This window comes from Knufia obscura, assembly GCF_036327395.1.
Source record: "Knufia obscura strain CCFEE 5817 isolate CBS 148926 chromosome Unknown scaffold_4, whole genome shotgun sequence".
NCBI lineage: Eukaryota > Fungi > Ascomycota > Eurotiomycetes > Chaetothyriales > Trichomeriaceae > Knufia > Knufia obscura.
Genome location: NW_027042690.1, coordinates 42,830 through 67,115, shown reverse-complemented (window position 1 = coordinate 67,115; position 24,286 = coordinate 42,830). Strand labels below are relative to the sequence as shown.

Genomic DNA, 24,286 nt, shown 5'->3' with positions numbered 1-24,286 from the left:
TTTGTCTGCATGAAGTTGAGCGAGGTCAAGCCAAGTCTTGTGGGGAGCTACTAGCGCGGCCTCTCAGTGGTTGAAAGAATAATACAAGGCAGGAGCCACCTGCAGCTTCATCGTTGCCGCCCATCATTGGTAGAGACCAAATAGCTCGGCGCGTGTGCTCTATTTTTTGACTCTCGGCCTAGTGGGAGCTCCCTTGTACTCGAGAGCTTCTTGCTCCAGATATGGCTATCCTTGACTACTACTCTCGAGGATGACCCACGATTGGGCGTTCGCTAAATCAGTGCTAAAATGCTGTTTCTCAAATACATTCGAGCTAATTACGTGCATATCGATAAGCAATCTTCGCGATCGCATTTTGCCAGATGGCTTCTGATGCCCGAGAAGAACAACATCTTAACCATGCAAGCTGCCGGAGGGGAGCTCAGCGAGCTATTGTCGCAAGACAGATGGTCTTCGGGTGGTACACGAAAGATCGACCATGAAGCTGAAGGATGCCGTCAGGAAAGGTGTTTCAATGGTCAAGATTTCCTTCATCGGTTTACTTACTCAAGTCTCTAGGTGGGTCAGAAAGTAACCCATTGAAACCCCGCTCTCAAAGGACACAAGTACAAGATATGGGTATCGCAGCATTCGCATTTTACCGGCATCCTTGTCCTCGGTTTTGATAGGCAAGTGGCTCGACTCTAGACTTTGCAACCGTCTCTCGAGCAATTCGCTCTGGTCCCCTGGGCCCGTGTGAGCTTTTAAGCAATGCGCACGACACAAAACGATGGCCTGCGATCATACTGCGCTGTGAGGGAAGCAGTGAGACTATCGAATCTTCATGCGCGTTCGCTGCAATTTCAACAATTGGAATACATTGTGAATGCCCACTACAACAACCGTGATATGCAAGCCACGGCACGAAATAGACGAAGATGTGAACGTGAGCTTACACGTCACCAGATCAAGTGGTGATACCTTACTGGTTGTGTTCGCAAAAGCACGGCTGTATGCTAAAGCTCATTGGGCAGCCGCAACATCCATGGCGTCGGTCTAACAGCTTGGTGGCGCCCATGTTACAACCAATGTGATGCCAAGTTCCATGTCTGCATTAGTGGTTGAAGTATTGAGAGTTGTTTTTAGCGAACATGTACAAACGCACAGACCAGCAAGGTCAAGCTTGTTGATGGCACCATATCGTCTGATGATGCTTCTGGTACAAGCCCTTGTGTTCGGACAACTTATCGCGTTGCTCATACGGGGTTCGGATCAAAGACGATTGTTCTCATTATATGCAGCTTCGTGCGCTAATTAGTAGTCGCCCGCTCAACGAAGTCGTCGCTGTGGGCATGAGCGCCGAGTGCCTCGAGCACGAGGTCGCCCATGCCCTGCGTTTGTCTCTCTGCATTACTGCTGTTCCCAAGCGTAATAGTTTGGGCACACGCAACTTGCGCACGCTTGTGTGGAGGTGGCTTTTCAACGAACAGGGACGAGGTTCGGCAACGCTAATTTTCTACCGATCCCATACGATGATCATCTGCTCCAATCTTGTATGTTTCTACACCGTCACTCTCGAGCTTTGTGGCGTTCACCGATGATCACTGCGTGGCTTCGAGAGCTATGAGCATCAATTCGCGTCAAGCGGCCAATGTACTACCAAGCGTGGACTGACAATGCAAGTAGAGTAACCTCTAGGACGTGTGAAGGACGTACTTCGTTCACCGAGGTCCGATTTGTGGCGAGCCACACCTTGGTTATACCTCAGCTTGCAGGATGAGTAGAGTCTCCTAGTCGTAAGGTCTAGGCAGAGCACAACTAGAGGAGGACTTATGCATGCAGCCGAGTAAAACTGTCTGATACGAATCGATCATTGATGGAAGACTCCGAGCAACAGCGGTGGGTTGACCGCCTGCCATGGAAGACCCATGCCTTGGTTGTGCTTGCATGGTTTGTGGTACATAGATACCAGCCACAGTGACTTAACTATCTGTGTGCATGGAAGCTTCAATGTGCCACGTCTGGCGTTGGCACATCCCACATCCACGTGAGTGATATGTTCTTGAAGCTTATCAACGAATATTACTCGTTCAGTCGACCCTGTCGTGAGAACTTTCAGACCGACATGTGCACACGCACTACGGTAAAGATGCTGCTCGAACCATGCTATAAGTGATCAGACGCACGCCAGAGAGTATGGCACTGCACGAAGAAACTGTCACACAACGTTGCACCGTACCTGCATCGTGGTCGTCGCGCACATCATTCACCGAAGGGTATAGAATGCCTCAGGTGTGTTCCGAACATGCTTAGCAAGGATATCAAGCACATCTCCTGCTTCTGAATGTGGGATATTATTCTCGAAGATTTCCAGGAAGATAGCTCTTGTGACAGGTGCGACAGTAGCATGTTATTATTAAGTACAAGGACTCCCCTTGAAGTTCCTGGTGCGAGCCTGAATGAGCGCCTGTAGTCGTTGCAAGCTGCGTGTTTACTGCTGCATCTCAAACAATGTGCACTTATCTTCTGTACGATGCTGTGATCATTTTTCCGACTTGTGTATGGGAGGCACCAGTGCAAGTATATGTGCCACCGGAGAAGAAGTCTGTTCCTCCATAGCTTAGCCAGAGGAGACCGCATTGACGTGCAGCACTGCAGAGACGTTGTACTCTACCTTTGAATTCAACAAGATGGCATTGTCTACCACAGAACAACTATGTAAATTGCTGTTCTGGTGAAGGTCGCTTTTACGGAGAAAGACGCGAACAGAGCTGCCGGACCTGGGCCGAAACTAATAATGGAACAGCAGTCACAACCAGCATGCATAACCCTAAGACCCTTTCCGGAAAATAAGAGAGGCCAGGCGAGGGCCATGGTCCGGCACGTTCTGGGAGGTCTCGAGGGATACGGCAATATGCGAACCAATGTCAGAGCTTGAACTGGGAAATACCTCGAGGACGATCCTCATGACGTGGGCCATGTGAGCTCTGGTTGGCACGTTGGTGAAGGTGAATCTTTTTTCGTGGGCGCTACGATGCTCGTTAGCGTCAAGATGGTGGCCTAGCTATTTTCATCTTGGCGCCAGTCACCATCACGAATTTCTTGATGCTACAGTGAAGCGATAGGGCTCCTGCATAGCTCTTGCATTAGCCGAAATCCTCACAGATCCAGTGATGCCTTCTCGTGCTGCCTCTTGCCGCCCTCGTTCTGAACGGCCCACTTGATCACCGTTAACGACATCGAGTTTCAGGAATCCATGGCTGCACTCACCACCCGTCACATTGCACCAACTCTACGGAGTACATTCCTTGCAGCGCCCGCCCCCATGCCTCCATTCAGCGTCTATACATACGAAAGAGGCCCTCTACTTCCGAAATGTCGAACTTTAGAGCCAACAGACTCCTTGTAGCAACATATTGCGTGTCAATACAAGAGCTTTCTTGTATAGCGCGCAACGATGGACAGTGTTCTCATTGAGACGTACTCCTCGCAGGAGGTATCTCAGAAAGCCTCCACGCATTTTTCGATGTTCGGTCGACGGTCCGCGGTACCAAGACCGCTTTCAGAAGCGACAATGATATTCGACACCGACGATGAGGACGACGGTGAATCATCTCCATCAACTTTGGCGTACGACAGCCAGTCAACACTCTCGGCACAAGACGAGCTTCCAACTCCTCCAGACACAGCTGGTCTTGGTGGCTTTGACTTCCATTTCGATCCTACACCTGTCAAAGGACCAGTTGGACCCCACCTATTTCGTGCTTCTTCTACAGACAGCTCAGAGCACATATTACAGCTACCATCACTTCTACTGCAGAAGACAGAGACTCGACGCGTCTCCTCTTTGCCAGCCGCTGTTGCGGAACTGGATGAATCTCAAGTGAAGGACTGGTCACCGAGGCAAGTCGCTGAGTGGATGGCGGAAGCTGGCTTCGAAATGGCTGTGGTTGAGAAGTTCCTCGTCCACGATATTTATGGCTCCGTATTGCTTGACTTACAGCTTGAGGACCTAAAGGAGATCGACATTGAATCATTCGGCAACCGGAAGAAGATTATGTCATCAATTCAGCGCCTACGCGACAGCAGCATCATCACCCCTGAGATTAATCTGCCATTCAGCTCTTCACCACAGCTTGCACCCCAGTCCCTGTCCAGAACGCTCCGCAGTAGCGAGACTCACTTCGTTGCTCTGAAGAAGAGCAAATCACGACGAGGTCGCCGGGCGCGGGACGACATAATCACACCAGCAGAATCCGTGTCCATTGTCGCCATAGAACAGCTTCTACCAGAGCAACACGTCTGCTCGAAGGGTGAGGACTGTCCAAAATGGCAGAAGTCGCAAAGGAAGATCCAGAGGAAGATACAAGAGTTCGCTGCGGAACAGATCGAGGAGGCCGAGACGAAGTCGACGGCTGCCCCTTCCACGGTCGGACCATCGATAGCTGGATCATCAGATGTTCTTGGACCCGCCGCTGCACTGCCAATTACTGCTGAGCGACTGAACAACGTCCAGCAACGAGATCCTCAAGACAGCGTACGGCAGTTTCTCACTTTCCAACACACGCAACGAGCTAAGGATCCTTCGCCGCCTCCAGCTCCCTCGGCTCTGTTTGCCGCCAAATCTGCCACCAAACTTCTAGGTCTTCCCAAGCTTCGCATCCCTTCTATGGTGGATGACACTGGCAGTCCAGACCGAACCCCTATCTCAGCTCTGCGAAACCCAACTCAAGCGCAAGTCAACCTCAAGGCTGCTCTTCGCAACGACCCCTATCACTACGGCGGCGTCGCATCCCCAGTCGACGTATACCGCATCGACACACCTTTCTCTACCACAGACCTGCCAGTCACTGCCCTGCCCATCGACCCATGCCAGCGAGACGTCTCTCAATCTGTACCGCCAGAAATGAGATTTGGTGCAGAAACCGCATCAACAATGATCGCAGAGCCCATTCAACGCTGCGCCTCAACCCAACCATCTCGTCGTCGCCAGCCATCGTTTCTACCAACCGTTGCTCCAGTACTTGAGACGCCACCAGTCGTCACCAGCGAGGTCGACCTCGCCAACCACGCAGGCTGGATGCGAAAGCGCAAGACAACCCGCATGCTCAAACACGAATGGCAAGATCAATACTTCAACCTCAACGGTAACAGACTCGACATGTTCCATGATGAAAAAGATCCTAGTCTTCTCGACACCATCGATGTCGACGAGTACGAGGTTCACGCCTACACCACCGCCTCTGGCTCAAAGCTCAAGTCTGCATTCACCAAGGCAACCGGTGCTCCCGCCAAAGAGCCCGGATTTGCCTTCACTCTGATACCCGAAGATCAAAAGGACAAAAAGCTCTTCGAGAAGTCACGCAACCACCATTTCGCAGTCAACTCTGGCAAAGACCGAGTTGAGTGGATGCGGAAGCTCATGCTCGCCAAAGCCATGAAGAAGAACGCCGCAACCGCCATCTAGATGAATTCTATCCTATCTTTCCTTGTCACCAATACCAAATCACCACCCAGCATTTAACACGACTTTCTTCGGTCAGATGTCAAAGCCTCACGGCCATGTCAACATCAACACGAACACCCACGAATCTCATTACAAGATATCCAGGCCTCACGGCCGTCAAAATAGTGATCTGGTCATCACGCAATCACGTCATGATCTATCTGTCACAATACTCTCATCAACATTATGCATAGCGCTGCCTTAAGTCTGGCACGGAGTTGGAAATTATCTCATTTCTAGATACCCACTGGCGAATTAGGAGGAACATGTCGTCCACGGCACGACGAAATGGAACGAGAGGGTCTGCAGCGCCCTAAGCTGGATACTTCAGTAGTCTAGCTAGCACTAGAAGTATCAGTATGAACAATGAATCATTGCTCATCTTTCAAAACAAATACCACCTTCTCAGACTTCAGTGATCGCTCGTTCCTGCTCGTATTTCGTGTTTCCTGCTGTACTTCGAGCACACCGCACACCGCACATAGTACGTACCACGCACATCTAAGCGCTGTGGCTTGTGACCTGCATGCAGTCAGCCGTGAGACCATCACGTTTCGGTCTGCATGGCCATGACGTACCGCGTCATGCAGGTCTACCCATCTGGCTGGGCGCTTAAGTATGATGAGTTCAAGGACCAGCGCGGACGATAAACGTTGTGACAGAGCTTCGTTGTCCATCTTACGGCATGGTCGCATATGACGGGCAGGTGAGCTACTACTCGTAAGAACCTGCTGAGCCGATGGCTGCTGAAACACGAGTGGCCGTGAGGTGCGTATTCCATATTGTAAGGGGTCCATAGCAGTGTTATCGTGCTTGCGGTCATATCCGAGCGTGCCCGGACATCACCTTCGGTCCTACTACAGTAGTAAAGATACTGTACTCCGAGTCTATGATCAATCTTCACCGGCTTCTACTTGCAGACATAACCCGACTCTTACGTCGATGTTATGCTTGATCTGAATGCCTACTATTGTTATTGAGATGAGACTCCTACAGTCTTCCATAGAGAGCACCGTAACCTCATCTTATGCCTTTGCATGCACTATCTCCTGTTGCAAAATGTCGGGTCTGCAACCTCAATCACAACCCACGAATTTTATTCATCAACGTTGTCAGATAGTCGTGTCGTTTTGTCCCTCGATTTTGGCAGCCACTCTAGCCGCCGCATGCCATTGCAAGCACATCTCGTATTTCATGTCCTTCATTGTATCCGCACCTCGACCCAAAATCAATGGCAACAGTAGTAGTGAGTAGCTCTCTGCTCGTTGCGAATACGTACTCCGTAGGCAAGCGAGACCCTAATCCTTGACCTTTTGCGGTTTGGCTTCGCCCCCACTGCCGCTTCCAGCTGAGGCTCGGGGCGCCCCTTCCCTAAAAGGCATCCGTTTCTCGTATCCTAAGCGCTTTTGGAGAGCCTAAACTCAAAGAGTGACCCCTGGCGCTCTTGGGTTTGCGTTCTGGGCAGATGGAGTATGGTAAGCAGAAGGACGTGCCCTTGTTGGGTCGAAGGTCTCGGCTCTGTTCGGTGGCCCGATGTATGGCACTGGCTGGGTCGAGGGCGGATTCGTCATGTAGCCCTGAGAGACAGCTACCGCTGGTTAGCACGAGCACCCAGGGCGTTCCACTGAGTGACAGACTTCAATCTGATCAGGGCGCGAGTGCAGGATTGATGACAGCAAGCAGCCTTTTTGTGAGCAGGAATAGGAGCTTCAACAAAGCCAGGACGGTAGAGGTTCTTCAATAGTCATTACTGATTAGTGGTAATTAGTACTATAGTCTAGTAGTCTTCAATCAAAAGCTCTAAGTATCGTCCACACGGAGACCCGTGGTGCCTGCATCGTGCCTGAAAACTTTGTGATCTCGCTGGGCAACAGCGTCTGCATTCTTACCACCAAGGCTAGCTTCTGCTCTTCTTCCTCGGCATATTCCTGAGCCTCCTTTCCATAGCCTCTTTCCACGTCTGCTTCCACTCGCCATTGAGTCTGCGTAGCCACAGAAATCTTGCACAAATAGCCGCCAAGTCCTCCCACGCGCGGGCACGCTCGCACTTGACAATCAGCCAGTCCATAAGCTGTTTGCTCTTCTGCACCCACAACTGGCACACAACTGCGGCATCGTGACCATGTCGTGCGAGCAGTGGCGAGTCTTTGAGCTTGATCGCACAGTGCCGCCACTCTGATGCGACTGCGATGGCAAGCCAGATCATGCAATCCTCCTCATTCTTGTCTTTCGGCGCCAGTGAAAAGATGCCTTCCGTAAAATCAAGGACTAGGCGGTCTCGAACTGGCACAGGATATTGCCACATTGTCAGAGAATGTAGAAGGTTCAAGAGGCCTAAACATATGCACCTCTCGAGCTTCATGTGTGCTGCGTCGATGGGCAAGCTGATAAGCAAGAAAGCGGCTTGGCGCTGTGTCTCGATAGAATCTGTACAGAGGTCAAGTACTCGAGCATTGGCACCTGCTGTATTTGACAACAGTTGTCTTTGCTCAGTCTCACTGTTGGCAGGCTGGTCGATCAGGACGCTCCATTTGCTTACGAGAGCGATCAATTGGAGTGCTTGCATGCATAGCTTCGAAGATTTAGCGAGCGCCTGGAAGCCCGGACTCAGCCGCTCGATGGACCTAGTCACCTCAGGCGCAAACGGTGGCATAGGGTATTTGAGCTTCAGAGGTGCCTGAGCTGGGATCTGCGGTGAGGTTGTGGTCTTCTTGCTGTTCGAGTCCTGTCGTGGTAGGGCTAGATAACGACACATGGCAAGATTGACTTCTGCTGCTCCGTTGATCGCTTTGGCCATTCTGTGTGTACTTGTCTGAGTCATGCCACCTTGCATGTCGATCATCTTCTGTAAGCTGGGTTTATGTGCCTTGTATGCGTCGGTGTCATCAAAGAATGCCTGTCAGATGTCAGTGTCTGCGGTTTGATACCGACTCGAGCAGGTCGTGCTTACCGCTATAGCCATCAGCACTGCTGAGGCAAGCACTAAGGAATCGTCGATAGTATTTGGTCTCTGAGCGATGAGCTTCTGCATGGCACCAAGGGCTTTCTGTTGTAATGTAAGGGTCCGCTTGGATGCCTTGCCTCTGAACTTCGGATCTAGACCATCAATCGCAGCTTGACCAGCCACAAGCAAGCACTGTGTCACCAATGGGTCCTGCTTCTGAGTCCCCAAAAGTAGGACTGCAGGCTGCTGGATCAATAAAGAGATCCGGAAGGGCAGCTCGTGTTTAGCCGAGAGATCAAGATAGTCTTCAAGCACAGAGCACTCTTCTGAGTGCACCACCTTGACTTTGGACTTTGGGTTGTTGGCATTAGAGCTCCCGGAACATGCGCAAAACTCGTCGAATCGTGCCAGAATCATCGCATAGTCTTCTCTCAAAGCTGAGTTTGCGGGATTCGAACCGATGGATGCTGATCGTTGCATTGGTGTGGATGAACTGCTTTGCGCCTGCTTCGGCGAGTGCCTGTTGCTCGAGGTAGAAGGAGGTTGTTCACCAGCCCTTTCCGTACCCTCGGGAGATGTGCGAAAAGCTAGGGCGCCATTAGGACCATATTTTGCTGCATGTGAGGCCATCTTCTGCTTCATGTTCGGGTCTGGCCGATCTTGGTAATGTGAATAGTTAACGAAAAGGTGTTTGTCTGACATGCTTAGTTCTGGCGTTTTGCTTGCTGTCTGGTTTGTCTGGCGTTTCCCTTGGTTGCTGCTGCCTAGCATTTGGCACAGCAGATGCTCTGCACAGCAGCTTTATAGAACAGTACTCACTGTAGACATGTCTCTCATGAGAAATCAACCTGCAGTGCTAGGCATGAAGTCCACGGGCGAACAGCCCCAGCTTCGTCAGTATGGAGTGTTAACATGTTCTTCCACAGAGCTTTGAAGTCGGTGCGGCAGATCACGTAGCACCACCATACAGAAGCTTCGCCCATAGCTATAGCTATCGGTATAGCTGTCATGGCGCGGTCTGGATTGGCACGCTTGCGGACACTTGGGGGCGAAGGGTAGAGTACGTGAGGCAAGCGACGGGGCTTTTGAGACCACTTCCCTATCGAATCTTGTGAATTTCTTACTACCATCCTCGATCTGTTGTGTGTCGTTCAACGGCAAGAGACCGGAATGGTATTCATTTCGAGTTTCAATGGTTAATCTTTGAGAGTAAAAGCTTGATCGTACACCAAAATTGAGACATGTGAGGTGTGGCTGATGAGGATGCCGTAGCACCCACAGGAAGTCGAATGGTTTCCGCTATTCCCACACGTGAAATTATGGTAGTTGCACGTGGAAGAGAATGGCTAGCCACTGCTGACTATGGTTATCAGATCACCTAGGTGGGGGACTATCCTGATAGAGCATGCGGGGACACTCAAGAGCAGAGCAGAGCCTCTTCAGTCCGAGTTAGGGGATGGGTATGGCTTACGCTGGACGATGTCCGAGACCTTTCAGATCTTAGCCTGCAGCCTGGATGCGAGAGACTCGGATCGAACGTGCTGAGATTGGGCAGAGAAACGGCATATGTCTGCATCGAGTAAGTGGTCAAGAAGACTATACCTGTGCGGGCGACAGCCGGAGGTTTGGTATTGGTTCTTGCAGAGAAGCCAAAGCAGGGCCAAACCCAAGACTGCAAAGCGTCTAAAGCAGCGGTACATGCGGCTCTTCGCTTCGATTAGTCACACCGAAGTGTATTGTAGGTAAAATTTTCGGCGCATACACTCAAATCCAGGGGCGCATGGATCGAGTAATTGACGACAAAAATGCAAGATCTGAATTATCCAAAGGATTGAAGAAACGAGATCGAGTAATGTCGACCTCGCCCGACATCGCCTAAGTTGCCGTATCTCGAAGTGCCCCCAGCCCACAGGGACCGTAAGCCGTGCCAGTGGGATGTGCTTGCCGCCCCCAGATTAACGCATCAATCACGTTGCTGGTTGACCTACCGAATAATTCCACGAAGTGTCCTTTGAGAGTCCGTTCTGATTCGGAAATGTGAGGAATTGATAATCAAGCACTGCATTCAGTGTAGGAATCTGGACGAGCGGGACGAAGCAAACGAAGCCTCTGTTACTGACCACGCGATAGACTGGTGTACCCGAGTCCAGACACTTCCCACGCGTGCTGGTACGCAGAACTTGACCGTAGCACTTGTACCATGCAAACGCTAGCTTTCGTGTTGCTGCTGAATTACCCGTCTTGGTATGTTTGACCTCTCCTGATTGTCCCTGACAACAGCCGCGCTGGCACCTTTCAGCCGTGTTCGAAATCGCAGCTTGCGCGTCCGCCAAGCACTGAGACGCGGCTTTCTAGACCTTGACCTATGATGTCAGGCTCAAAACCTGAATCGCTCTTTCTGGGGACAAATTGAGGAGTTGGACACAGCCAATTTGGAAATGTGGCACAGTCAGGCGGCAGAAGGGCAGGAAATCTTGACAAGCACTCAGCCACGATCCAGGAACCAATCTCGCCACGCTCACTGCCAATGACGATGCAGGAAAGAGCGGATCATATGACCGAGACGGGAAACTCGTCAGCGCCGCCGGCCAGGCGTGACGTAGCGAGTGGCTGATTATTTGCTAAGGTTTCACGATGCTCTCTGGTGCTCTGCCTACCACGCAAGGTGAACTCTATTTTGCTTGCCTGATCTGCTGTACATAAACTTCAAGCTGCTCTGCTGACCTTGACTTTCTTTCCAAACATACTTTCACGGTAACCCTCCACAAACTCAAATCGATCGATCCCATCCACCCTCAATTCAACTCAATTCATCAAGCAAAACTATCAACCATGAAGTTCTCAACTCCAGTCCTCCTCGTCGCCGCAGCAGGCCTCAGCGCTGCCCAGGTCGATTCACTCATCTCTGCCGCAACCAGTGTCGTCGGTGATGCCACCTCTGCCCTCGGCACTGCCACCGGTGCCGCCGGTTCAGTCATTTCATCAGTCACCAGCGGCTTCGAATCAGTTACCTCAGCCGCAGGCTCAGGTATAAGCTCGGTCGAATCTGCTGCAAGCTCTGCCTACGACTCTGCCGGATCCTCCATCTCTTCTCTTCAAAGCGAGGCCGCCACTGCCACAGGTAGTGCAGCTTCATCGCTTCAATCAAGAATCTCTAGCGTACAGTCGAGCGTCGGAAGCAGCGTAGACAGCCGAATCTCATCTGCTACATCAAGCGTTGCCTCGGTCACTAGCAGTGTCGGCTCTGCTGCTACCAGTGCTGCCTCTGCCGCCTCAGCATCCGCATCATCTGCCACTGCCGATGCAGCTGGTTCCGTCGCCTTCCCAGCTGCTGGTGTTGTCGGTAGCTTCTTCTTGGGCTTGGCTGTCTACTTGTAGACTATCCACGGATTGGTCACATCAGGGAAGGATGCCTAGTTATGGAAAATGTGGATACAACATGGTTTCATATTGAGATTGCAAAGATGGTTATGGGAAACATGGGTACAGCATGGAAATATGCATAGCATGGTGTTGCTTAGGAGTTTCAGTGGACTGTACGATATGCTAAGGCAGGCACATTATATCAGGCACATCTTGTGCATTGTATCAATGAGAACAACATCCAATCACCTCATTGCTTTCATATTTCTTGGTAATTTTGCAAAACCACTTTCATGTTAGTATTCTCGCTTGTCGACTTTGAGGGCTATCGATTGTTGCCTACCGTGACCATAACTGCTGGCTGCTGTGAATCTTCGCACATGCAGATACCCACATGGAACTTGAACGTAGCCCCTACTTGGAGTACGAACAGTGCAACGAAAGGATATAAAATATACCAGTCATTGACCAGCGCAAGTGATGCTGGGCAGACGATACAACGAACGTCCATAAGTAACCAGAAATTTCTTGTGCGGAAACTATGTATCGACATCGCTCATGGTGCCTTACCTGAGTTCTCGAACCACCCTACACCCGCCGAACCCATACGTAGAAGGTGGTAAGCGTCACTGAGTAGACCGTGGGCAAGCACAGTAGCCTGCCATGAGTCGGAGGACTCGCTCGAATATGCTGGATACTTACAAGCCATACCCATGCCCATCACCACATGCGAGCTCGAATGAAGCCCAGTAAGCGTGAGGCCTTCCATGGTTAACAAGCACGCTCTGCCATCCCTGACGCCCCTGCAAGATAGATAGTATATCATGCAAGCGCCGTTGCTGGCCTTCTCTCTTACCTACCCATTGGGCACTCATCAAGTTCGTGTCCATCGGCTGCTTGCGGATACCGGTATCTGTTTCTCGAGTGTCCCTCGTCAGCATGACTCGCATGCAGCATGATGTATGGGCTACAAGCAAACAAACGCCCTGCTGCAGCGCGCACACTCCTCACCCGGAACATCAAGACGACCTCGTGCAAGGTCATGGGTCCTCGAGATAACCGAATACCTGAGACTATTATTGTCTGGTGCCCGACCGCGCTGACTCTGGTTCTCCCACGCCCCGCACGTTCGGCGATGACGATCCAGCATTCTTGAAGTCGAGAGTGACATCGGAACGAACTGCGCTTCCAGCCTGCGGCGGACGTTGAAAAAGCTTCTGCATTGGTATACCGGCGTTAGGCTACTTCTCGAGAACCCATCTCTGGAAGTCGCGTAGCGAGTAAGTAGGTCATCTTGTTAGTGAAGCTGCCCAAAGTACCCGCGGCTACCTTCGGTCAGCTGGTGGCCACCTCGACGTAGTCAGTAAGAGCGCGACGAGCCCAGTCTCGCGAAATTGGATGATCGTTGGGCAGCACTTCTTCGGTAGTCGACGGTACTCTAGTCACCTGGTCGCGTTCCTGTCGAAAAGGAAACGATCATCCTCATCAGACCATCCGAAATGACGATCAGTCCCAAAGTCGGATACCACTCTCTAGAAACAGGGCAACAAGAGCTAAAGTACTCACAAACAAAGTGGACGCGTCGCAGCTGCGGAGTGCTTTGTGTACTCCGTGCTGCAGCCGAGCAAGGATTTGCTGCCCGAAAGTAACGTTAACGTTGCGTTAACGCACCCCAGAAAACAACCCCGAAGGTCCGTCTTTCATGCACTGCATCATCATGCAGTATTTGCTGCATCGTGCATTGTGCTAGAATCGTGGCATGGCGATTGGTTGCTTGAGTTCAATGTCAATGGCGATCAGTGATTCAACAGTTGTGTTGACGATGTTGTTTTCGTGATGGGCGTGAGGTTCACCGCTGGTTTGATGGCGAGTCATGATGGTGGAGGGTGGCAGCGGTCACTATGGTGTTGATGGTGTACAAGAATCGACGGATGAACACCGACAGGCAGGTAATAGCTAAAGAACTACTATGCCCTTGAGTCGTGCTCAATAATCGACAGCCAGGTCGGCATGCAGTATTCACAACATTCTCGTTGTGAGCACAAGGTTGGTAGAACAAAATAGTGCCTTTGCAATGCCGCTCTTGCGGACAATTCAATTGTGTTACAAATAACTATCTAGACTCGCGTCCGACAATCTATTGTTCTGTGGTGTATAACAATGGTAATGAAACTTGATAGCAGTAGTCAAGCTCTCCCTTCTGATCCTATAATTCCTGATGTGAATCTCAATGTCTAGTCCCAATGATCATTTCTCCCAAATTTGCGCCGATTCCAGTAAAGTCTCAAATGGTATCTCGTGTAGTGTCAATCTCATGACGCCTGCGCCGTTATCGTTCCAGTAGTCGTACAATCCCTGCATGGCGTAATATGCTCATGTCCATCTGCCAGAGTCCATGTCTTTGGTTCGTTTTGGGTCTCTGGTCGGTGTGTTGTGGTGGATGATGACTGCTTTTGGTCTTGAAGCAGGTCGTGATTGTGAAATGGTAGAGTCTCTTCGAGAAGAACTGGAGATTCTGTCTGAGCTGCTGCTGCTCGAATATGAATAGCTTGATCTGGAGCTAGACATTGTGGGATTTGTATGAGCGACGACTTTGTTGTTCGTTTGATGATGTTGAGAACAGCAGGGCTTTCTCTACTTGTGTGGTCGAGGTGCGTGTTGAAATGGTGAAATATGAGTGGTAGTGTCTCTTATATATGGTCGAAGGGGCTGTGTCTGGGTGAGGCTGAGTTTGCTCAGACAGGGCGGATTTCAATGACTGCCTAGTTGGCGATTTGGGCTTGTTTGCTTGAGTTGTTGTTGTACTTGCTCTTGTGCTTTGGAACAGTGTAGTCTGAAGGGAAGTAGCCCAGATATATAGCAACCAGGGCAGGTACACAGACTGATGCAACTCAGGCAGCATTGGCTCTTGCAGGCTTCAATGGCATGAATCAGGCACAAGTCTGGGTGGAGATACCATATGCAGACTGAATCTTAGCGGCCGTTGAAGAATGTTGCCCAATAATAGTGCAGATTTAAGTCCCGGTAAAGCAGAAAGCCCTTCGATGGAGGTCGGAGAATCCAGGATACTGTAATGCGAATCCAGTGATGGAGTTAGTCAGGTACAGAAGTGCCCTTCCTCGCCGACGAAGATGAGGAAGGCAAAAAGTAATGCAAGGGATGGATCCTTGATACATGGCCAGATTGGGCGCTCCACGCGCACGTTACAGAACGGATGGCCTCTCATCCGCGAGGTATTCGACGACGCGTATCTTGTGCAAGCAACATGGCTGAGGATAGTATTGCATGACGTACGACCATCCGCAAGGTAACTGAATGATGGGAGTCAGAAAAGAAAGGAAAAGGTTCGTTGCTCAGGGCAGCCTAGTTTTGGGGCAAGAATTGAGCCAGTAGGAACGGAATGCCAAAAATACGCTACTGCTGCACCAATACCGGTCCTTCGGTTTTCGCGGAGGATGGTCAGCAGGGACCATCCACGCCTCGTTTTGTCAAGGTCGTGTCGCACCTTCCTGCTTTTCCCCTGAATTTCTTCATCGATCTGTGCTGCATCACTTTCTTGCATCCAACCTTTGCCATCATGATTGGCTGTCGTCCTTTATTTGCCGACATTGTAAGGATTCGTTAATGAAGACGCACGCCAAAGCCTCAGTAAAACATGCTTTTATTGGATCTTTTCAATGCGACCCTCATTTTCAAGGTCACTTCACGGAACCGCTACGACGTTTCTGGGATTTCTGGGATTTCTGGAATGTCTGGAATGTCTGGAATTCGCCTTTCTGCTCCTCCCAGGCGGATGCTGCCGCGCTTCATGGTCCGACCCAGCGAACTGGGAATGTATGTCTGCTACTCGTAGCCACAGAGATGCACAGCCATCGAGCGGCGAGACACAACACCGATACTCCCTTATCGTCCAACGAAGCCTCGACAGCTTCACACTTCGCCACGGTTGTGGTGCCACGGTCGCTCGACTCACTAACACGTGATGCAGTCTCCGGACTAGTTGTGTTGGCAAGACTCGCGGTAGCGATGGTACCACTGTCTTCCCGAATTCCAGCGTCTCGAGGTACCACAAATCACAGCTGAGGTTGGTGTACTTCGCAGGTAACAAGGCGATGGTCGAGTCTATATCGCCCTCCCATACCAAGTCTTTTACGGACAAGGCAGCCTCCTTTTGATGCTATCTCACCGTGACATATTTCGTGCACAGCCGGGGCAAGTCTCGAGTAGTGATGCTGTTAACACATAAGCTTAAACAGGCCATAGGGCTATCGGATGTCCTTTTACTGAAGATGTTAAGCTGCGACGCCTGACCGGAACTGTGCCGCATATTACAGCGCCCACGCCCAGCATTGTACCAGACACAACATGATTGGCCATTCGCTGCTTCTCGTGGAATGCTACCAATAGTGCAGGACCGTCTCTGTCAACACTGAAACTGTATGCAACAAGTTTGTCGCCGTTGATCGGCAGCTTCGAGACTGGTTTCATTACTGCTCTTGTTATCGACCGACGGCTTTGCTCGCTCCGTTGATAGCAGCAGCGTACCCTCCTGAATAGGTGGCGTCTTAGGAATGTGTACCCACAGAGTGGTCACGTAAATGCACTTGCCTGTTCAGTGAGTTGCTAACATGAAAGTGAGGCTCCAAATGCTTGGCCCGGCGAGTTCCGATGGACAACATAGGGACGGAACGTGTCTTGCCTTCAGAAGTGGCGAGGACGGTGCCCGCGCCGCCGGCATATTCGCGAAGCGCACCATCGCTGGTCATCAGGCTTATGCTTCTTGGTACAGCTCATAGCTCTAGGCAAGCAACGGCCATCGCCACAACTCATCTGACCCTCCGAATCGCTGATGCCCATTACCATGACGAAGCAGAAGCTGGCTCCATCAGCCATTCTTGCCAATTAAGATATTGTTCGAACGACCTGAAAAGCCTCTGCTCTGGAGGTATCGTCCTGCAAGATAGTCCACACAAGATGGCCAGAGCAATAGTCAAGAAAGTGGACAGGAACCGCTCTGTATATGCAACAAATCGCTAAGGTCGACTTCTTCCCAATGTCTCAAGCCCACGATGCTTCATATCGATGACTGCCGAGGAAGGTTGTTGCCATAATGTTTTGCCTTGCTCACTCCGGTAACACCACTGTCCCATTCCTGACCGCTTTGAGAAACCATACGTCTAAAAAGCGGTGCTTTCACAACAGGAAGCAGCGTGGCATGTTGCTGGTGGGCGCCATCGTGTTCATTACTTTAATACTCAAGGTAATAGCTGTATTGTGCGGAGTGCAGCGAAGGCTTATTACATCGTCTCCGAGGAGCACCAAGACGTTCACTGCTCCAGATCATGCTTCATGAATGCTAACAGAGTCGGCAGAGGTATACATTCACCATCGGCAATTGGCGGCTACTGTCGCACTGGCTACGACGATCCTCCAGTCATTCTCGACGCTTTCCTTCGGCAATAGCAAAGCTTATGATGACAAATTGCAAACTCAATCTGGGCAGTTGCCGGTGAGAGAGGGGTACTCCGCGGACTGTCAAAGGCCTGTAAGATAATTGACCGCGACGACGTCTTCTAAAAGCTTCTCTGTTGCAGATCACACAGTTCATGCAAGTCGTGTCTGCGGCTCTGCGTTCGATTTCGCTACGGAGTAATAAACATGATTCGATCCGCATAGATGATTCGATAATACAGTGTGTGATGAAGACCTCGGTACATACCTAGGCTAGCCATAAAATGCTGCTGCAACTGAGCTCGTAGCAGTCGACATGCTCGCAGGCGCAATGCGCTGATATCTTCCCAATACTATCAGCCAACGAAACAATCCATCCTGTGTCAAACAATTGAAACGGCCATAATCGTCAACCTCGGCTGCAAGCGTAACCCTTTCTCGCTAAAAATGCCATTCATGAATTCGTAACAACTTGTCGAAGCCCGATATCATTGAGCAGTCACCAATACCGGATCCTTCTTCATCCGCAGCAGAAGTAAGTCCACGCTTTTTTGCGACGGCGAGTCTTCTGGTAGTCCACACATGTCGACGTCGGCTTTCAGCTGCTTCGTTATCGACCTTATCAACTCGACTTGCTCCGGCGTCCACGATGATGACCAGACCTGACCCGTCAGCGTTGGCGATCCCAGAGACGAGCACACCCGATGGAATGACTTACCAGCATATCTGGCTGTAGATCGCGAACCCGAAACTTGACCTCGTCAATGCCTAGCGGAGTCAGCTGGTGGCCAGATAGGAAGAAGCCTGAACACCCACGTTCACAGTTCGCTGCGTGGATGACAATGTATCTGTCACTGAGGTTTTCTGCCAACCTCCTCACCATCATCGTAGCCTTCTCCGGATGCTTGCTGACCGTGACAATCTTGTATGGCCGACGGTATCCCGTAGAAGTGGACATGATTCGGATTCTGGACATGATGCAAGAAACAAACTCCCTCCCGCAAACACCGAAGAGATAGAGTACAAGCAAGATGTAGGCCAGATACCGAGCACGAGAGTGGCTCAGACTATTGGGTTAGTAGAACGCGAGCATGATCGGGCCGTTGCAGAACCGACAAAATCCATCTTATAGGATGGATGTACCCGTAGACACCCAACCTTCGGATGATAGACCGTCTATCAAAGCATGCTTCCTTACCAGGAGATCAGAGCTAACCGAGTAAATTTTCCGCTTGACCAGAGTTTTCTCCGTTCGTCGATCAGATTAGGCAGGCATACCAATGATACCCGTGTGATCGTCTGATGATAAGTGGAAGGGTAGACACGCGCTGATTAGCCGATAGGAAGATCTCAGATTTTGCGGTGCTTCTAATGGAGATGTTGCTTGTTGCATGTTACACACGGAGCCCAAGCGTTGGGTTGGGGTATCTTCGAACACCGTGCGTACATATCAGCGACTAGCGTGGATTGAAGAACCTTGGGCGCATATTCTTCGCCACGTTGGCTGACCTGTCACTGTTGTGGAGGTGACGAGCAGAGTGGCTGTGGGAGATCGCTTTGATGAGTGTATGCGCGATCCCCCGTTGAGTCGAGGATGATGAATATGCATGATGGTAAGAGGAGTGATATCAAGGAGTGGGTCCCCGTGTTCCGAGTGCCGGGGAAGCTCGTTTGCTGGAGTGCAGATGCCGTCGGTTCGGTGTATCAGCAGCCGATTCCCTGCTGCAGCTGCAGATTTGAGCTTATGAGAACGTGCGGAAAGAATTTCTGTGGTACCGCAGACCTCAGATAAGTTTGGAGCGAGATTTCGCCGACATGACAACGGCCAGACCGTCAAGGCGGAGGCGTGCAGGGCAGGGATAGACAGCCAATCCATCTGCCGATGCGGTTGGAGAGCTTACACCACTTGGAGATAAATGAACCTCACTATTGTACAAGGTCACCATCCAATTGTACGAGGTGCTCGGAACGTCCTGTACGCATAACATAGGTTACAGAGCGGGCATCAGCTACACTGAACGTCGCTCGAACAAGCAAACCCCGGCAACCTTCAGAAGCCGAAGCTCTGCCCGTACTGACCCCGAATCGGTTCGCACAGTAAGATATACCAGCGTCGCCAACGTTGTTCTTACTCGATAACAATCCCGCCCGCACATAGAACAGGCAAAATTTAGCCGGTCAAGACACTTCGGAAACACATACGCCTCACTATTACCCGGCATAGAGTTTTCGCTGCAGCATCGGGGAGTCCCGCCCAGAACTCCACGTCTGGCATAATACCGTGTATGCACAGTCGATCAGCAGACCGTGAAACAGCGACGATAAGTCCGTCGTCACGAATACCCTCAGACGGAGTAAAATACCCCACAGAAGAACTTCTCAGAAGTCTCTCATAAAACGTCCTTTGGTCATACACAGTCTGGCCAACAGCAAACAGTGTTTCCCGCTACTACTGCAGCAGATCTATCATCAAAACCTCTCCACACAGCATAGCGTGAAGCTATTCCGCTCTCCGACGGCTTGGTCAAGGACATATCTCGGGAACCACTAAACAAGCCCACGACTAGCCCAACATGGACACCACGGACGAGCGACTGCAGCAAAGCAATGGATCTGATGAGACACATCAGGCCACCTCGAATGGGCACACTATCGCATCCGTCGACATCGATCCTGCAGTTTCGAAGTTGAAGATATGCATCATTGGGGCTGGCATGGGTGGCTTGACCACCGCACTGGCCTTGGCTGCAGCTGGATTCCAAGATATCGAGGTGTACGAGTATGCTTCGGATCTCGGGTTTGTGGGCGCCGGGATCCAGATGGCGCCAAATATGGCGAGGATTCTGGACCGTCTCGGTGTGTGGAAGGAGATTGCTCGGGAGGCTGTTGTGCTGAATGAGACGAGTATCCGCGAGGGTGCCACGGATGAAGAATTGGCGAATGTCAACTTGAGGTATATCAAGGAGCAGTATGGGTATGAGCATATGGTTGGTCATCGGTCGACGCTTGCACGTGGCTTGTATGAAGGCTGCAAGCATTACCCAGTTGTCAAGTTCAACTTTGGGATGCAATGTGAAGACATTGATATTGTCTCGGATCGACCGTCCTTCACGGCTGTGCCAAGGAAAGATCCAAGCCAGCAGCCACGAAAGGTGAGTTGCGACGTTTTGCTTGGAGCTGATGGCATCAAGTCGAACACACGTGCTGCGCTGTTGAAGCATGTAGGAGCCGATGCGACAATCGTTGACACCAAACAAGCAGCTTATCGTATTATGCTGTCGAAGGAGCAGATGGCTCATGACCCTGAGCTTCTGAAGCTAATTGACTCGGATCGTGTTATCCGCTGGATAGGTGAGAAGAGACATATCATCGCTTACCCTGTCGAGAACAAAACGATATACAACCTATCCACCACACAGCCTGACGCAAACTTCGCGGCCGCGCCTTCAGCTACATACACCACCAAAGGCTCGAAAAAGGCCATGTTGGACGTCTTTGGCGACTTCTGCCCCATGATCCAACGAATGTTAGACCTGGTGCCCGAAGGTGAAGTCTGCGAATGGAAGCTTCGAGTGCATGAACCTCTACCTACCTGGCTCGTGAACAGCACAGCACTGGTGGGCGATGCATGCCATCCCACGTTACCACATCTTGCTGCCGGCGCGGCGCAGGCAATCGAAGACGCAGCCGTGCTGGGAGTGGTACTTGCAAGGATGCCCGATGCGACACCTACCAACATTAATAAGGCCCTAAGGATTTATGAGATGGTAAGGAAAGAGCGAGCTGAGATTCTGGTCGCGCTTGCTGCTTCTTCGGGCAAAGGCTTGCACCTGGGCTCGGGTGCGGCTAAGGAGGAAAGGGACCAGGCATTCGCGGCTTTGAAGGCCAGTGGTGGAAAGGGTCATGTGCCGGATAGATGGGCTGATGCTGAGATTCAGAAGATGCACTATGGATTTGATTGTGTTAAGGTTGCAGAAGAGGTTTTTGAAAAGGAGTTCAGCAAGTTGTAGTTCGAAACGTTTTGGATTAGTGTGCACTGTAACCAACACTTCTTCTATCTGCAGCATTTTTCCATCAATTGAAGGGGAGGACATGCAGCGCTCTGTGCATAGAGTAAGGGTGGCTACAGTGAAGCATCTGTGAAGCCAAGATGAACGAAGCATCAACAGAAGTGAACGTGTTTGAGCACCCGCGAGCCTCAACTCTCGGTAGTGGAGCAGCCTAAACCACATACATCTAGCGTGTCAGTCCCCCGAACAATGCGTGCTTGTGCTTGGTGATGCAAGTGCAGGGCTATGTCATCTGCATCGTGCCTGCCATCCATGTGTTGTCTTCATTGAATTTCCAGAACAAACCACGACGGTAACATTTCGTTGGCCACCCACAAACAACCACTTGCACATTCTATTCGTCTTAGACTGGCTCAACTTCAAAAGAAATTTCTTTTTACTCGACTAATACCAAAAACCAAAACCCCGTTGACTGCCTCGGCGACGAATTGCCCCTCCACACACAAATCGTCAGAACCCTAAACAAAGAATCAGCCAAAGTCACAGCACACCCAGTAACTCAAGAGACCTCTCAAGATGGACGAAGCCATCATGCAGATGGTGTCCATTACCGACACAACTCCAGAACGAGCACAACAATACCTCCAAGTCACAGATGGCGACGTGAATCAAGCAGTCTCATTGTTCTTCGAGAGTGGTGGAGCAGACCTGGGAGGTTCAACAAGCACACCAGCACAGCCTAGCACCAGAGCTACTGGCTCTGGGAACGCTGCAGATCCTATCAACCTCGACGATGATAACATTTCAGACGACAATGACCCCTCGATAACAGGCTACCGAAGGCCTACAGCACAAACAGCTGGCGCCGAGGACGACGAGGCAATGGCCAGACGGCTACAGGATGAGATGTACGGTGCTGGTGGTGACGATGAGAACAACATCAGGGCACCCATCGCAAGACAAACAGAGACTCTAGTTGGGCCAGGCGCAGACGACTACTACGGTGGTGGAACACTAAACGAAGCCATCGAACAAAGAATGGCATCATTTCAGAGCAGAAGAGGTAAGAATGACTCTTGGACCTAGAGAAATCACATACTAACGCTTCCCAGGACGAGGCGGCCGAGCCCCCGGCATTTTCAACCAACAACCCGTCGCAACCTCCCACATCTGGGACGAAAACGGCCCCGACCGCCGCTCCCTCGCACAATCAACAGGCGGCGCCTCCGAAACCAACGCCCGAAGCCAACACCTCGCCCGCCTCTTCGCGCCCAACTGGGAGCTCATGTTCAACGGCACCTGGGAAGACGCCCGCGACGAAGGAAAAGCAGAGAAGAAGTGGCTGCTAGTTAATATACAAAACGAGAAGGTCTTCGACTGCCAGGTCCTCAACCGCGACGTCTGGAAGAACGAGGGCATAATCGAGACTGTACGTGAGAACTTCGTGTTCCTGCAATACTCCAAGGATGACCCGAGGGGAGATCAGTATTGCCAGTACTATTTCCAACAATCAGAGATCGAAGATGAATACCCGCATGTTGCAATTGTGGATCCAAGAACGGGCGAACAAGTCAAGTTGTGGAGTAGGAAGATGCCCAGTGCGGCGGAGTTCCTGATGCAGCTGCATGAGTTTCTGGATCGGTATAGTCTGGAGAGTAAGGCGAAGAACCCGGTTGCCAAGAGAAAGAGCGAAGCGAAGAAGGAGAAGCCGGTGGAGTTGTTGAGTGAGGAGGAGCAGATGGAGAAGGCGATACAGGCGAGTATGGGTGGTGGTGCGGCTGTGTCGTCGGATGAGTCGTTGAAGGTGCCCGTGGAGGATCCGGATGATCTGACGAGGAGTGTCGGTGATCTAAAGGGCAAGGATGTCGACATGGAGGAAGCACCTACCAATGGCTCAGCTACGAAATCACCGTTTGCGTCGATACCGAGTGATCGGCCGCATGAGGAGCCGGCGCAAGGACCAAATGTTACGAGGATACAGCTGCGACATCCTGAGGGGAGGATCGTGCGGCGGTTCGAGCTGGCTGATCCTGTACAGCGGATCTATGAGTATCTCAAGGCGTCGCCCGTTGATGGCAAGCAAGGTGTCGAATTTGAACTTGTGGCTATGGGCAAGAACTTGATGGAGTCAAGGGAGCAAACTATTGAGGAGGCGGGATTGAAGAACGGCACGGTCATGGTTGAGTTTATTGAGTCCTGAGTGGGAAAGGCATCAATACTATCTAACAGTCGCATGGCGCCGGAGTTGGGAGTCTACCAAAATGAGCATACTAGGATGTATGAATGCAGGGACATCTGGTTGGGGTCATGATTTGGCATCTCATATGGCATATGCAGTCAGATAAGAGATTCGAGTGCGACATCGAGGACTCTCGAGCACTCCTGAGTAACGATAGATATTGATCTGTGGCAGTTGAACCGATTCCTGCCTTGATGAGATCAAAAATAGAGGAACGTGTACTTCATATCGTCGCTATTCGCGACTTTCTCGTTACCACATTACATTTCTTCCTGTGAGCCCGTGCCCGCCCTTGTACTGAGCTCTTGGTGAGTAGGTTGACTACTGTAGTCGTGGCTGCCTTCTCCTACTCATGAGATAGTGGTTTTGCATTTATGAAATCCCAGGACAATTCAAATTCACTTTTCATGCTTGCAATCCTCTAGGTGTTTTGTAACGGTGCGAGAGATAACATAATTTTTTCCGCACCGTACCAGCGTCAATCATCTCTTCCCCCTTCACATGCGTAGCATGATAGGCTCGTGCCAACTACCTACAAGCAAGAGGATTTGCGCATGATATAAAGGGAGATCACACAACATTAGTATGAGAGAGGGAGAGGTTTGAACATGATTTCATTCACATGGTATATTTGTGTCAGAGTGAGCATTGATCGTGAATTTGAACGTGCTCTTTCTCTTCTGCGTCCGAGCAGCACTCAAGTCTCGTCTTCGCTGAGTCGGACGGGCTTGCATATCACAGCACAGCCAGCGAGCAGAATAGATGGAGCTTGATGTGTGCTTGAGCATCCTCGA

The 24,286-nt window shown here is 51.0% G+C and overlaps 6 protein-coding genes across 6 annotated transcripts; 4 read left to right on the top strand and 2 right to left on the bottom strand.

Annotated features, from left to right (window-relative positions):
* Positions 1-3,436: 3,436 nt before the first annotated feature.
* On the top strand, positions 3,437-5,446 carry PMZ80_003941 (uncharacterized protein; the record flags this gene model as incomplete). Its single annotated transcript, XM_064872368.1, has 1 exon — positions 3,437-5,446. One exon carries the CDS (start codon positions 3,437-3,439, stop codon positions 5,444-5,446), a length of 2,010 nt encoding a protein of 669 aa, XP_064731026.1.
* Positions 5,447-7,382: 1,936 nt separating this feature from the next.
* Positions 7,383-9,131, bottom strand: PMZ80_003940 (uncharacterized protein; the record flags this gene model as incomplete). The annotated part of the gene is made up of 2 exons (XM_064872367.1): positions 7,383-8,381; positions 8,436-9,131. 2 exons carry the CDS (start codon positions 9,129-9,131, stop codon positions 7,383-7,385), a joined length of 1,695 nt encoding a protein of 564 aa, XP_064731025.1.
* A 2,130-nt stretch (positions 9,132-11,261) lies between these two features.
* PMZ80_003939 (uncharacterized protein) lies at positions 11,262-11,807 on the top strand (the record flags this gene model as incomplete). Its single annotated transcript, XM_064872366.1, has 1 exon — positions 11,262-11,807. One exon carries the CDS (start codon positions 11,262-11,264, stop codon positions 11,805-11,807), a length of 546 nt encoding a protein of 181 aa, XP_064731024.1.
* A 5,924-nt stretch (positions 11,808-17,731) lies between these two features.
* On the bottom strand, positions 17,732-18,201 carry PMZ80_003938 (uncharacterized protein; the record flags this gene model as incomplete). Its single annotated transcript, XM_064872365.1, has 3 exons — positions 17,732-17,905; positions 17,962-18,011; positions 18,060-18,201. The coding sequence occupies 3 exons, from the start codon at positions 18,199-18,201 to the stop codon at positions 17,732-17,734; spliced, it is 366 nt and encodes a 121-aa protein (XP_064731023.1).
* Positions 18,202-19,816: 1,615 nt separating this feature from the next.
* PMZ80_003937 (uncharacterized protein) lies at positions 19,817-21,253 on the top strand (the record flags this gene model as incomplete). Its single annotated transcript, XM_064872364.1, has 1 exon — positions 19,817-21,253. One exon carries the CDS (start codon positions 19,817-19,819, stop codon positions 21,251-21,253), a length of 1,437 nt encoding a protein of 478 aa, XP_064731022.1.
* Positions 21,254-21,829: 576 nt separating this feature from the next.
* ubx2 (UBX domain protein Ubx2) lies at positions 21,830-23,453 on the top strand (the record flags this gene model as incomplete). The annotated part of the gene is made up of 2 exons (XM_064872363.1): positions 21,830-22,316; positions 22,366-23,453. 2 exons carry the CDS (start codon positions 21,830-21,832, stop codon positions 23,451-23,453), a joined length of 1,575 nt encoding a protein of 524 aa, XP_064731021.1.
* Between the last annotated feature and the right edge of the window lie 833 nt (positions 23,454-24,286).